Raw genomic sequence first — 15,021 nt, 5'->3', positions numbered from 1 at the left:
ATTAAAACACAAACAGCTACAGGTTAAATAGTCAGTCAGAGCATGTATTCTCTTAGGACTGTACCAACTCGTAAAACAAATCTGTACCTACCCACGCTGTGGGGAACGACTTGGAAGGCACGCGAGTGGGAGTGTGTGCACATGTGTTTTTCCACACAGGTCATACTGTGGTGACTCTTGTGAGTTCCCAGGATAGAGGTGTTATGCAGGGCTGAAACCCAAATTACTGGGTAAAGATGTTAGTTCACCAAACCAGATCACTCGGAAATATTACTCAGAAATATACTTGTTGAGAGAGCTGAATACACCCAGCGGTGAGAGGCGCTAGCACCCGAGGAAGGTAACACATTAGTGTCCATCCATGACTAGGTAAATCCCAGACCAGATGCTGACATGGCTCCTTCCAATGGGCTTCGTTCCAGGATCCATCGAGCACCAGAAACATCTGCTGACATGGCCCTCAGCACTGAACTTGCTGATGCCAGGGGTTAAGCTGTGGCTCCCCACCCACATAAGGCATTTCCCCATAGTGAGTCTGACTCCTTATCTATAAGATTTGATTAAAAACTATATCACAAACTAGTTGATCAACAGTACTTGGAGAGCTAGACTGAAGAACTGATAATGAGCAAGGAACAAAAACAGTTTCTTAAAATACATGAGCATTTGCCTTGGAATCAGCAAATGGGTTCATTACAGGTAAATTTCACATCAAAATAGAAAACAAGCACATACTATCTATCCTCTGGTTAATCACACACATGTTGGAGACTTTGTACAGATTTGAAGTGTGTGACTGTGACCTATCCCCCAGAGGCTTGTGTGTTTGAACAACAGTACTGTTGTTTCCTAGCAACCAGTACTGTTCAGAGACATTGGAATGGAGAACCTTTCTGGAGGAAGTGGCTCACTCAGGAGCAGATCCTAGAGGTAATAGTCTTGCTCAGCTTCCTTCCTGATGACCACACAAGGTGACCAACTGTCTCACATTCCAGCCACCACAGAATAGCCACAGGTATGACAACTGGTACATGTTGTTAAAAGATGGCATCCCGGGTTTCTGCACCAATGTTAGAAAAAGGATAAAGATAGATATTGCCCACAGAGGTGCGGTGAGGCCTGGGGGCAAAGGAGATACCTCTGGGGGGGGGAGCATATTGGGAATCCCTTCCCCCTGAGGGACCAGCCACACGACAGTATAGTACAGAATAGAGTTTATTCAAGTCATGGGAGAGTTAAGAGGGTAGCAGAGGCAGAGCAAGAGAAGAGAAGAACAGAGGAGTAGAGGAGAAGAGGAGAAGAGGCCGGCCATGAGCACATGGTGGGGAAGGGAAGGGAAAAAGAATGGATAGGGATGGGAGAGCAAGAGAGCCAGGAGGCAAGGGACAAGAGAGAGAGAAGGGCGCAAGCAGCCCCTTTTATAGTGTCAGGTCACTGGGGCAGAGCATACCTGGCTACTGCCAGGTAACTGAGGGGTGGGATTTACAGAATCCCAACAGTACACCCTCAAACTGTGAGCCAAAAGGAGGCCCCTCCTATCCCCATTTCCTTCTTCTCAGATATTTGGTGGTGATAATTGTTTTTAAGTAGCTAATACAGTATTGTTATTACCACAACTCACTTTGCAGTGCACTGGGAAACAATATGGATACACAGACAAGGGGTGGAGATAGCACATCACAAAACAAATACCATAAAATTTAGGTGGTGAGTAGAAGGCTGCCCTGTTTCAAGTTTTTCATAGCAAAATGTTGAAACTAATAATAAGGAACATTATTCTTATCTAATCAAATCACACTCCTTGAAATAATTCTGTCCTGGTGTTTTGAACAATACCCTTGGTCAGCTGTTGGTCATGACTCTTGCTAACTATCAGTGGTATTTTTGCAATTCAGTCTCCTGAGGCCAATACTGAAAAGTCATTTCACCAACAACCCCATTTTACCGAGAGGGAAGTGGTGCCAGACCATCAGCCAGGAGGATATTCTCAACCAATGAGGACCACAGGGAAAGAAAACCAGGTCAAAGGACATTGGTGCCAGTCTGCTCCCAGTATAGATTCTCTCCATACTTGAAACTCCCAGGTTCTGTTTACATGCAGATTTCCAAGGCACCTGTAAGCTTCATGGAAGCAGAAAAACCATCCTCAGCATTGTCTGTAACAACCACAACCCCTCAGGGTTCCATCTGGTTTTCTTTGCAACACTGGGCATTACATTTAGGGCCCACAACTATACTGCACGGCTGTATCTGCCTTGTGTTTTCTTTGTGTGTGGTTTGGGGGTGAATTGTTTGTGTGTGTTTGTTGAGACAGAGCCTTTCACCCTCCAGCTTTCCATTACAGGTGTGCACCATGCCTGGGCTCAGGGATATGGCGCAGAGCTCAGTAGCAGAGCACTTGCTTGGGATAATCAAATGTCTTGAATTTGATCCCAAGCACAACAACAAAGAGTCTGGAGCTTAACCTTTGAGTCTAGAGGCTTGTGATCGCCCCACTGGGGGACGGAGGGAGGGTGAATCACTTTATTTCTGAAGTAATATGTATTCTATCTGTCTACTGGTATGTATGAAGCAAATCAAACACCTAAAATGGCCAGGGAAGGGCTAATTAGAGACCCTCACACACTCAGTTCAGTTACAGAGTGTGTGTGACACTTTGCCCAGCAGCAGACACAGCCCAGCAAATTAATTCTGCACATTTGTAGAGGGACAGTTTAGCAGACACATCACTTGTATTCAGAAACGTGTCTGCGTGGCTGGGAGCTACTTCACTCCCATCGACCTCAAGTTTTTCTTGACTTTAGTGATCCGGCTGTGATAGAATTCTATGTGGTTAACCTTTAAACCTTCAGCCATACATTTCAGCAGCTCAGACCGTCAAATAATGCTGCATCCGGCCACAGGGCATCCCTAGTGGCCTGCCTACCAACACCTAGGGTGGGGAGGGAGGGAAACACTGGTTCTTTGGGCAGCATCAGAGCAGGACCCCAGCTGTCTGGTTAGTGACTCTGTCCTGCCACATGCAGCACTGACTTATCTTTCAGTGAATGATAGTGCCTAAGCAGCGGCCTCCTTTTTAAAGGATGTATAGTGACATGCAAATGGAGGTAGACCAGAAATCCTTACAAAGCAGCTGAACTAGCCAATCCCTACTAGCAGCATTCCTCAAGTTCTACTGTACAAAGCCATGTGGGCAACCCCTCAGCTAGGCTCCCAGCTGTAAGATGCTGTTGGTCTGTGGGCCACATGGAAGCTGAAGCCAGGTACCAGATGGGGGAGGGGACAACAAAAACACAAGCCCTGAGCTCAGCCCAGAGAGGGAGAGAAGTGGTAAAGTATGTCACAACCCTCTAGCTGTGAAGGCTTTATGCCAGAGGGCTAACAGGAGGGGTAGATGAAGCAGGAGCCGGCTGGTAACACCACCAGTTGCTACAGAAGATTAAAAATGTCACCTCAGGACTGAAGAATTGGCTAAGAGTACTTAATAGGTTAAGAGTACCTACTGGGGCTGGAGAGATTGCTCAGTGGTTAAGAGCACTGACTGCTCTTCCAGAGGTCCTGAGTTCAATTCCCAGCAACCACATGGTGGCTCACAACCATCTGTAATGGAATCTGATGTCCTCTTCTGGTGTGTCTGAAGATAGCTACAGTGCACTCATATAATAAAATAAATAAACAAGTCTTTAAAAAAAAGGTCTCACTGCCAAATGCTGTTCTTGTCAGGGACCAGAGTTTAGCTTCCAGCATCCATATGGTGGATCACAAGTAACTCCAGTTCTAAGAAATATTCTGGACTCCACTGGCACCACACTCATGTGTTGCATAAACACACATGCAGTTAAAACATGTATACACATAAAATACAAGGAAATATATCTTTTAAAAAAAAAAACGAATAAACAAGAGTAGCTACTGTTCTTGCAAAAGAGTCCAGTTCCTAACCTAACATCCACATCAGGTAGGCAATAACCACCTACCTCTACCTCTGGCTCTAGGGCATCCAACGTCCTCTTCTGGACTCTGGGGACCTGTACTCTCATACACATACCTACATACTCATATGCAGGCCTATACACATACACACATGATTTTAAAAAATAAATAAAATATCTGTTGTTTAAGTCACCTTGCTTTCTACAGGAAAGCTTTCTATTTCTAGAAATAGGCTACCAGAATTGGATTCAGTCTGGAATAAAACTAGAATTCCAGAAGCACATGGGAAATGAGTGTCCAGTTGCCCCTGAGTTATCTGAGTATCCACAAGTAATTGCTATGCTCAGAACCCTGGCCTGAAACTACCTCCATGAGCACTCCTCCCATGCACCGTTCATTCCCAGGTCCTAACTACCACACTTTCTCCCTGCCACCAGGACACGGTATTTCTACTCATCCGTTAGATCCAAGATCAAACATCCTTAGGGAAACCTTCCCTAACTAACCTGAAGTGACCTTCTGCCATGCTTTGGAGATTGGCTGTTATTGCAACATACTCTAAACCAGTAGTAATTGATACGAAAGCATGAAACAGTTGCTAGACAACTTGTTGGATGTGGAGGACGCCTGAAGCTATCTGGAGGACCCGATAAGAAGACATGGAACACATGACTTGAGCACATGGTAGGCCAGAGATACCATTCTAAAGATAAATTGTGTCTTTGGCCAAAAGGGTTTTTAAAATAACTATTATTATTAGACAGAACCTGAGGTCTTATATCTGCTAGGCAAGGATTCGTTCATTGAGTTATACCAATGCTCAGCTAATGAGACACCAATGAGAAGGCAATGTCCCCCCTGCGGCACCACAGCATCTGTTGTAACATAACCCAGAGGCGGCAGCTTCCAGTAGCCAGTTATCCAAGGACCCATCAAAGTCTGTGGCCATATCTCCCTGAATGTTCCCTACCTCATCCAAAACCTTGATGCTTCATCACACACTTGGTACTCTATGTCCAAATAGTGCATAGGTTCCATTTATGAAGTCAAGGAACAATACCAGTCTTTTTTTTTTTTAATTTTCACAAACTTGTGTAAATTACCACCCCGCCATTAAGATATACAGACCCAAGTAGCTGGCATCCATTACAGAGCAGTTCTTTGCTTCCTGTTTAGACCATTACAGGATAACAGTGGAGGGTGGAATGATATGAGGGACCTGGAGCTAAACTGAGACAAATTTAAATCTACTACCATGTGACCTTGGGCAAACAACTCAATTTCTGTGCATTGGGCATCGGTGACAGGAGACACTGGCAGTAAGTGCTCCAAGGAAGCCATCCACTTTCAGGCTCTTAGCTCCCGTGGATGAGTTTGCCTTGTCTTACTTGAGTACCTTAAGCTCAGGGTTTTTGTTGAACTGAGTAAAACTAAAATTCAGTATGCTCTGATACCTGCCACAACCTGTCTTGCCCGCATCTCCTTTGCCTGAGATGACAGAACACCCCCAAAGGTAGAACATCTCCCACTGCTAGGATAAATCTATGTCCTGAGCCAGACACAACAGCAGAATGAGACCAATGCCTCACCAGTCCCTAACACTGCTCCAGGAATTCTCAGACATCAGGCATCACCAGGAAAACAAATCCAGAGTTCTTCCAGACTGGAAGGTGTATTAAATGGTCACAAAGGAGTTATGCACGTTCCCCAAACCCAAACTGAACGAAGGCCCAGGTCATGTTTTGGGTGCTAAGAGTCCCAGGTTACACACAGTACCTGTAAGTGATCCTCACTTCAGTCCCAGGTTCATCTCTCTCCCAAATCAAAGCTATGGTCTCGGGAGACTTCTGCACATGCTGATCCAGGCAATTGACTATGCAAAGAAAAGTTAACAGATGTTATTCCAGATGCTGTAGAGGTGTGAAATAGGATTTGGTCTGCTGTGGTTTGGCTATTCCTGCAGAGTTGGAATCTCCTCCCTGTCAGAAGAGTGACTGCTCAACTGCAAAGGACAGAGACCGTCACTACAAACATGCCATGTCTACAAGGTGGCCCTCCACACAGACTCTGAGGCAGTCACATCGTTCCAGTGGTCTCCACACTGGATACATGTGGTACCACCACTCAGGACTCAATGTAAGAGGTACTGAGCTGGATACACCTTTAAAGAAAGTTATCCCTTCCCCCTCTGTTACCCAAGCTCAGTTCACATGACTTCCTGAAAAACCACAAGGTCAGTGGGCTTGTTGACCGTAAACCTGAGGGTTGGTGAGCTCAGTTCTCCTGACATCCTGTTTACTGATCATTGGGTTTCAATGGTGAACTTAGCTCAGGCCAGTTCATGCAATGCCTGCTTCTACCCGAGCATATTCCCAACAGTAGCCTCCAGGTATGTGAAGGAAATCTTCTGAGGTGGACCATGGCAAGTGTCACATAACATTTGTTCAACAGAACACTGGGGCTGAAGTTACCCAGACAAGACAAAACCCCTCACAGAAGCTAAGAGCAACTTGAGACAGAAACAGTAACAGCTGGAACCTGGGTGTGAACCGCACTCTTGGGGACTCATGACAATATTTCTCATCCCTGGTGTAAAGTGCAGAGACTGGTCAGCCTGCCAAAGGTCACACAGAAACAGATTTGATTCAGACTAGTTCCAGGTCCCTCACACAGCCCTCTACTCTCCCTGAAATGGCCCAAACAGGCAGTCAAGAACTGCTATGTTCAGCAGATTGGAAGAAAGGTGAGCCCAATCTATGGCAAAAGGGGGAGGAGAGGTGAAGAGGTGTGATTCACAGACAGAAGACACAGAACTGTGCGGAACGAGCAAGCATGCAGGCAGCAAAGAATAGGCAGGCCCTAGAGAGAATAGAAGAAACAAGGCCTTTTGGGAAGAAACTATCAATCTAGCTTCACAAATGTCAGCTGAATGTGCTTCTAGGCAGTCTAGCTTACTGGTGTAGTGATTGTGTGTGTGTGTGTGTGTGTGTGTGTGTGTGTGTGTGTGTACAAGAATGCTCAAAAATCAAGAGTTTTCATCCTAAAATCATGGCTTCATGGCTCCTAAGCAGTCAGCAAAGAGGTCAGCCCTTGGCACAATGCCATGTCCCCAGCTTTCTGGTCGTGGAGGTGACTCTGAACTGGTCGTGACAAGTTGGGAAAGCTCACCAGAGAATCAATGCTACAGAAAGTCATGAAGGAGAGTCAGGCTAGGACTGGTAAAGAGCAGGAAATCTGGGCTGTTCTGGACATCTAGGGGCTAGTGATAAATCCAAGTCCTTCAGTCACTTGTGTAAGCTGAGAAGCCACCGGAGATGTGAACCTGTATTCTCCCCAAGAAACCACTGCTCTAACTGCTGCTCTACCCTACCCTGACTTCTGTCACCCTGAAGAATAGACTGGGTCAGATACAACAGGAAACAGCCTTATAGAAATCCTGGTGTCACTGTAGACCATCCCAAACTCAAGTCATGACGCTACAAGAGGGACTCAGACCCCACAGAATGTCACCTACTCCCATGATAGCCAGAACACCGGGCATCCTTCTTCCCAAGAAGATGACTGGCTCTACACAGAGACCCTCAGCACCACACAGCCCAGCAAGATATCCTGCCTGCTTTGTACCAAGGAGGAAGACAGGCCGAGACAGAAGACAAAGGCCAGGCACAGGTGGAAAGTGTTAGGGACTAGCTTGGTGGTCCCATGCTGGTGGTCACCTCTTCCTGGGGCTGACAGATGGCACAAATCTAGGTATCAGAATACATTCTCAAATTCAATGTCTCCAGAAGCCTCCCACACAGAGGAGATGCTGGATAACTGCCTACCAAGACCCCCAAAGACACTTCTTTCCCGCTGGACAAGCCAGGCCCAAAGAAGTACCTCTGCCCCAGGTACTCTGCCTTTGCATTGGTTTTCCCTGCCTGACACTGCACCCCTCCTATACATGCTACATATCTCAGCCTATATTTCTCTCGTTGTACGTGTTCTTGTCTATGGAACCCATGCTTCTCACCCTTGAGTGGTATCATAATCCCCAAAGAACTTGCTAGCACACAGAAGCCTAGGCCCCATGAAGTGCACCAGCCCCTGGCAGAGACTATGCGTTTTAAGCAAACGGTCCTTCTGTACCCTGTCTTGTAACCACACAGTGGCTGACTCCTGTACGTTCACATGCACATCTACTGTATATGTAGCTTCCAGACTTTGTGGGGATTCCATTTCTTTCTTTTCCTGATGGGGGTGGGGGTGATAAATGTACCAGATAGCACTGTGTGAACACCTGGCCATACCTTATTGACTGGCAGCCTGCAACTACCTAAAAATCCTCAGGTCTGGTAGGCCAGTCACCCACTAGCTACAGACAATGCCCTTGTCATTTACTTAAAGTCTCAGCTTTTTAATACACAGGGCAATATAGCAGCCCCTGACTCTGAATGAGTTTAAGAATTAGCTGTCCCCAAGTGTGTCATAAGATTGGGTCAGAGGATGTCACTGTGTTCCCAAGGAATATGCCAACAGAATAATCCCATTCCTTAGAGCCATCACAGTATGGGTCCTGACAGAATCGTGGACCTAGAATTCTATGTTCTTAATTGATTTTTAGTAAACACTGCTACTCCTCCTACTGCCTCATTTATGGGGAAGAAGGGGGGAGCAGAGAGAAAGGAAAGGGACAGGGAGGAGAAACGGGAGAGGGGGCAAAGAGGAGAGAGGAAGGGAGGAGGGGAGAAGGAAAAGGAAGTGAGGAAAGAGGCAAGATGGAAAAAGGAAGGCAGGGAAGGTTGGAGACAGGAAGGCAGGAAGACATGAAAGATACTCTACCTGCATATACAACATCTCTACATGAGAAAGGAAAGGTCACTCAACCCAGAGGACGGGCAATGAGACGAGAACATTCCACCTTCAAGTATTTTCGGGAAGAACTGGGCCAGGGCCCAGCACAACTGGAGGCAGAGTTTAAACCCCACCTCTTACTTTAAGCCTTCCAAGTCCCCAGCACACAGTGAGCCTCTGTCCTCCCAGCTCTCGGCCTACTCCATGTAACACTTCCTTGTTCTGCCCAGGATTCTCCATTCTGGGCACAATGCTCCTTCCCCACCATCTGGGTCACAAGGGCCATAAGGTTCCTTTCTCACGGGGACTGGTGGAGAGTGATATGCGGAAACCTCGAGCATATCACCCAGTACAGACGTACTTGTTTACCGTGTTAAATAAAAATTACAAGAGACCATTGCTTTGGTCTAAGTTCTAGCACAGGCCAGACTAAAAATCAAAATCATATCACCAAGCTGAAACATGGCTGTTTATCAGACTTTTGGAGAAATCAAGATCAGAGGTACAAAAGCTGAAACCAAACTCAGTGTGCCTTGTGAAGTTCCTCTGCCTATGTGCTTACACAGAAAAGGAAAGGCCGGCCTTGGTGAGCTAGGTGTCCATCGTTTTCATATCGGTCTGTCTGTCTCCCTGTCCCTACCTTCCAAGGGATGTGGCTGAAACAGCCAGTCAGTGTTCTGATCTCTATAGGGATTTCTCAGCCCTTCTCTGGCTATAAAAGCCTGCTTTCAATATTTCTATGTTTTATGAGACCAGGTGTTGTCCAGCTGACCATTTTAAAGCACATCGAGGTAATTCTTCCAACAGTGGCTTTGTGACCTATCTCTTTGTGTCACTCAGATGCAATGACAATGGGCATTTTCCACTGTTTCTGAGGTTGGGCCATTGTGCCTCCATCTATACAACAGGACACCAACCATTCTGTTTGCATCATTAAGAGTGGGAAATGGCCCTTAAAAACAGGGTGCCAGCCAGCCACGGGCTCCTTCTCAGTGGGTGTAGCACACAGAAGCCCAGCCCAGATTCCAACACATCCTTCTGAGCAGTTACATTAATGCTTGCTAGTGGATCAGGGAGTTGTCGATTTACTAACAATACACACAAAAAAATGTGCAGGTGTTATTATAGGACAAAGATGGCACACAGTAATGTAGGAATTTTCAAACTTCCCATCCCCAACCCTACAGCCCTGCATGCTAAGTAAGTGCACAACTCCTAAGCCACACCCCTGACCCCAAAGCTCTGATTGGTTGTTTAAATACACACATCTCAAATGTAAGTAAATCCAGCACACAAAGCTTTCAGCATCACAAAAAACAAACAAACAAACAAAACAAACAAACTGGGATTAGTAAACCTCGAGGATGACTTTCTCTAAATATCGAATTTCCCTGGCACATTGTGAAAACTTTCATTGCGAAAGTTCTATTTGCCAACTTTCCAGAAGCAGCTGCTATTTAAAGCAAGTCATGCTTCTGACGACTGAGAAGAATTCAGATTCTTCCGGAAGCTCTGCCTCACGGAACTGGAGCAGCATTTTCATTCGGAGTTCCTTAAAAGGCTTCGACGAGCTTTCTGTGCTGTCACCTCAGCCTCGTCTCTGTCACAGCCACAGAGGAAAAGGCATCAGCAGCATGACTTCTATGTGTGCGGTGTTCCTAAGGTGGCACTCGGTGGCAGAGCACCAGCCTCGCCTGTGTGAGACCCTGTGCTCCATTCCTCAAAGAGAAAAACCAAAAACCAACAAGCCAAACACCCAAGAAGCCTGTCAGTGTTCGATGGATAGTTAAGGTTAAAATTAGTTTATTTAACTAGTCCCAGCATTAGGAGGCAGGGGCATGGATCTCTTTGCGTTCCAGAACAGCTGGATCTTTACAGTAGAGCTGAGACTTACTGCTTACACTTTCTAGCTCTTTCTGAACTCTTGCTGGGCTGGTCAACTCGGCTGGTCTAGCTCAAACTCCTCTCCAAGATGGCAGATTCCACCTGGCTTCTCCCCATTCTAATCAAATTGCTCTGTTTGGCTTCATACTAACTTTAGCAAGACGATCAAATCTTCTGGCTCCTCATTCTCTGGCCTGTTCTGTCTTCACCCGTGTCTAACTTGTTACCTCTCTGCATCCTGTCTCTGTGCAACTGTCCTCTGCCTCCCTCGCTCTCCACCCTTTCTCTCTGCACTGCTCTCTTAGGTAGCATCCCTTTCTTCTCTCTCCTCGTGAGAACTGGACACATCCTATTCAGTCAAATCTTTCTCCAGTGTGTCACTTTGTCTGCCACTCAATCACATGTCACCTTCAAACACGGGCGCTTCCTTCTACAAATGAGCTTTTCCTTCATTGTTCAGGATTAAGTGTGTGTCCAGCTAGAGAGACTAAAGGTGTGTGTGCTAAGGGCTGAGCCATACCAGAGTTATTTGTTTTGTTTTCAGTAAGTAACACAGCCTCAGGGTTCTCAGTGTGATCAAATGTCCTGCAGCAGGGTCTGTTTCAGATGGGCACAATACTCAGCAGCACTCTGAAGGACAAACCAAGGTCATTTTCCCCCTAATTGCTTCATTAATAATCAACAGCCAAGGGTGGTTAGGGCGGCACTTTGCTAAGAACAGTGAGTGTCAAGAGCTTTAATCTCACCTAATCCTAACCAGAGCCCCAGGAAACAAATGGCAGGCACTGGGCAGTAAGAATTAAGACCTTAATGTAGCTCACAAGGCCAGCTCAAACCACCAAACTGCTGTACCGAGCCCCTGCTGGGCTTGTTAATCACAGCTGCAAGATGTCCAACCACCAGGTTTCCAAGCCTAAGAGTCTAAAGTGGACCCCCAAATTTGCATCTCTAAAAGCTTCCTGGTCCAGCAGTTTTGGTCTAGACCTTTTGACAAGCATTAGTCTGGAGATCACTGAAATAGTGTCATTCAGTTTTTGGGAACAAGTTGTCATTATCACACATGAAAAACAGATCAGGCCCACTTCACAACAGCTGCAGTCTGTCCCTTTCACACTGTAACCTCTGGGGGTTTCAGAAACAGGCAAAGGGCAGAGTTGCTGTTGATAGATAGAAAGCCAGGCATTTGGAGAAGCTGCTTTCTTGTATGTCAGTTTGGCAAAGTTCAGCCTCTGGCTCACACTACTCTAAAGGTAGAACAGAGGCTGGAGAATTCTTAGAAGAACACACCCAAGCCTCCTTTAAGCGGCCGATTCGGCTCCTTATCAGCTATAAGCTTGGCCGCCCCAGTAGCCTTGACCTCTTAAGCGTGGAGAGGTTTCCAGAGAAGCGGCACACAGTCGGCCGTCTTCCTTCTGCAAACTGCTTAACTCGGAAGACACATTCTGCAAACACAAGAACTTCTTAACCCAAGTTCAAGAATTTGCTGACTCAAGTCTAAAGGCAACACTTATCTAGTAAGAGACTCATTTAGATTAAACTTGCCAAGTAATATACACTATGGGAAAAAAATGACTGGTCCAAAGTTTCTTTAGAGTTTTGTGCTTAAAAAACACAGACACTGTAATTTTTTGATATAGTAAATCAGAATTGGTTCAATTTATTGATGACTAGTGAGTCTGTGCAGGTTCGGTGTCTCCCAGCACTATGGCACAGTCAGCACACGAGGTGACCATTGTGTCCCCATGTGTGACATGGGGAGATTGAGATGCACCAAAGTTGAATGAGGGATGGTGAAAATGCAGACACCGATTCCGTCTCTAACTCGGGTCTCATCTTGAGGACCTTCAGCTTCTTTCTTAGGCATCTCTGACCCACCCAACCCTCACTCCCATCCCACTGGAAGGCAGAAGTTCCCCAAACCCTGCTGTGCACCAGCGGCTCAGCCCGTCAGTCCAGCCCCTCCTTCACCGGAAGGACTTCTCCGTGCCTCGGTGGGCAGTGTATGACCCTGCCTCCACCCAGCCTTAGAACTCAGGCTCATCAGAAAACTGACAGCTGGAGTGACTAATGTGTCTCATTTGGAGATGGAGGAGGCTGGTACGTAGTCCAAGCTGGCCTTGAGTTCAGCTCCTCTTAACTCAGACTCCAAAGAGCGGGAGTTACCTGCCTTTGCCACTGTAGACTTTTGTTTTTGAAGTGCAGTTCTTACACACAGAACTTCCTGCCCTTACGCCCCAGCAGTGCCCTCCCAGGGGCCGGCGCTTTCTTCTTCCTGCACCCACTAAGGTTCTGTTTACACTGCAGGGTTTGTCCTCAGGGGAGCCACCGCGAGCCCTAGCACCGCAGCTGCTGGTAACAACCTACAGACTTGGCATTTGCCCGCTAATCTGGGGGCCGCTGAGCAGAAAAGCCTGGCCTCTTGGAGGGGTGGTAAACACTGCAGATTTGGGCGGGTAACTGCTGTTCCGCCAGCTGCAGTCTCTGGACCCGGTGGGATACAGAACAATGTAACGTGGCCCAGGGATTAGAGTGAGTAGTGAAGCATTCTGGAGAAAAAGGCCAAAGCCTGAGGGCAGCTGCTACCGACTGGGACCTCTGAAGTCTCAGCGAGCTGGTCCCCCAACGCACTCACCAGACACATTCAACTGGCCTCCCAGGAACCATCCGATCTTGCCGGTCCTGAAGTCGCAGTCCCAGACAGTATGGAAAGGAGTGTCCCAAACCAGTGTGTCACGGGCCAGCGGCCCCCAGAAGGCGGCCGGCTCCTGGGCTGCCTGAGCACTCAAAGCGGGGTATGAGCCTGGCTGCGCTGCTGCAGAAACCCTGCCGGGGAGGCGGGTGGCGGTCGAGCGAGACAGGTTCCGCGACCACCCCGATTGTCCGGAGCGCCCGTGCAGGCCACGCAGCAGTCGCCCCACACCGCTGCCGAGGCTGCGCGCCGCCATCTCGCCCGACGCCCCACGCGGGTGCAGGAGCCTGGACACCCCAAGAGTCTCCACGGCCCCGCCCCGGCTCCGCCCCCGCGGCCACCGCCCACTACTTCTCTCTTGGTGAAGCAGTTTCCTCGAGCCTGCCCTTTCCCACGTCTTCTCCCCGCCTGGACAGGGGCGCGGGGAGTGAGGTGAGACTATGTTTCGTTGTGCGCCCAGTCCCAGGATAGCCCGCGCTCTGGGCTTCGTTTTCCTGGGTTTCTGCGATCGCTTTTCACAGACCGGATAACTTTCCCGCTCGCGACAGAAGCTGCAAGTACATGAGTGACCCAGCCTCTGGACCTGGGATGCAGGCAGTGCTCTGAGATAGGATAGAAAGATTGGGAACGAGACTAAGTGGCCATAAGAGCGAAGCTCACAGATGGCGTGGATGAACCGTCCGTCAGTTCAGCATTCCACAGATGAAGTAAAAGCTTTCCTCCTTAGGAGCCCTTCTAAGAGTAAAGCCCTCTCTCAATGGCGCGGGCCTGTACAACCATGCCATGCACACACAACTCACCCGCGGCGGGCTAAAAGGCTGTTCAACAAGCCTGGGGGCCTTCAAACAGGGAAGGAGGTGCTATGAAGGCCTGAATCCAGTAACATTAATTTTGTTACCCAGCTGCTGACTCTAGAGGTCGGGGATTTTGGAAAACTAGTTTGTGGAGTTCCTTGGGCTGGCAAAGACTTTTTCCTGTTGGCTGTGACTTGCAGATAGGTAGGGTTACTATGGGTGAGCTGCTAAGGAGGAAGGGCAAAAAAGGCGGTGCCAACAGCTAGCATAGGCATATGCCCTGCCCTCAGCCAAGCACTTGTCATTAATTTAAAAGTTAGGTTAGTCAAGCACAGTGGTGCACCTCTGGGGTCCCAGCTATTCAGGAGTCTGAGGCAAAAAGATCACACCCCGGAGACACAAGTTTGAGAGTATCCTGAACAGCATTGCTAGTCTCCACCTTAAGAAACCAAACCAAACGCTTGGCCAGAGCCAGCAACAAGACAACTTAAAACAAAAGGTTACAAGGTGGTGGAATAAATAAGGAAGCCCTCAAACTAATAAAGAGAGACTTACAAAGGAAGTCTAGCTCCCAGCACCCCAACTATTACCACCAAATCCTCATTTTAGTTGAACATATAAAGTCTTAAGTAAGAGAAAGAGCAGACTCAGCCATGTGGTCTGACAGACACCCCACCAGCACTTCCTCCTCTCCTGGGTACTTGGAATTTCCTGCTCCATCAAGACAAAGGAGGCTGAGTTGGATGGAGGTGTGGTTCAAAGACAAAGCACCTGCCTAGCATGCACAGGCCCTGCGTTCTATTGCCAGCACACACCACCCTCTAAAAAGATGAAGACCCAGGCGTCTTCCCCTTATGCCTGGGTTGACCTAGCTTTATTCTAGAGGAC

At 47.8% G+C, this 15,021-nt stretch overlaps 1 protein-coding gene across 1 annotated transcript in view; it reads right to left on the bottom strand.

The window, feature by feature from the left end:
- Positions 1-13,624, bottom strand: part of ACSS1 (acyl-CoA synthetase short chain family member 1) — a 46,659-nt gene extending 33,035 nt beyond the window's left edge. Inside the window, exons 1-2 of the mRNA XM_080925419.1 lie at positions 13,283-13,624; positions 5,710-5,806 (exon numbers count right to left, since the gene is read on the bottom strand). Coding sequence (XP_080781545.1) covers positions 5,710-5,806; positions 13,283-13,595 — 410 coding nt within the window. The 5' untranslated portion in view covers positions 13,596-13,624. The remainder of the gene's footprint in view (positions 1-5,709; positions 5,807-13,282) is intronic.
- Positions 13,625-15,021: the final 1,397 nt, after the last annotated feature.

Source organism: Micromys minutus, assembly GCF_963924665.1.
Source record: "Micromys minutus genome assembly, chromosome: 11".
NCBI lineage: Eukaryota > Metazoa > Chordata > Mammalia > Rodentia > Muridae > Micromys > Micromys minutus.
The sequence above is the reverse complement of the archived record's forward strand: the minus strand, read 5'-3'. Positions and strand labels throughout refer to the sequence as shown.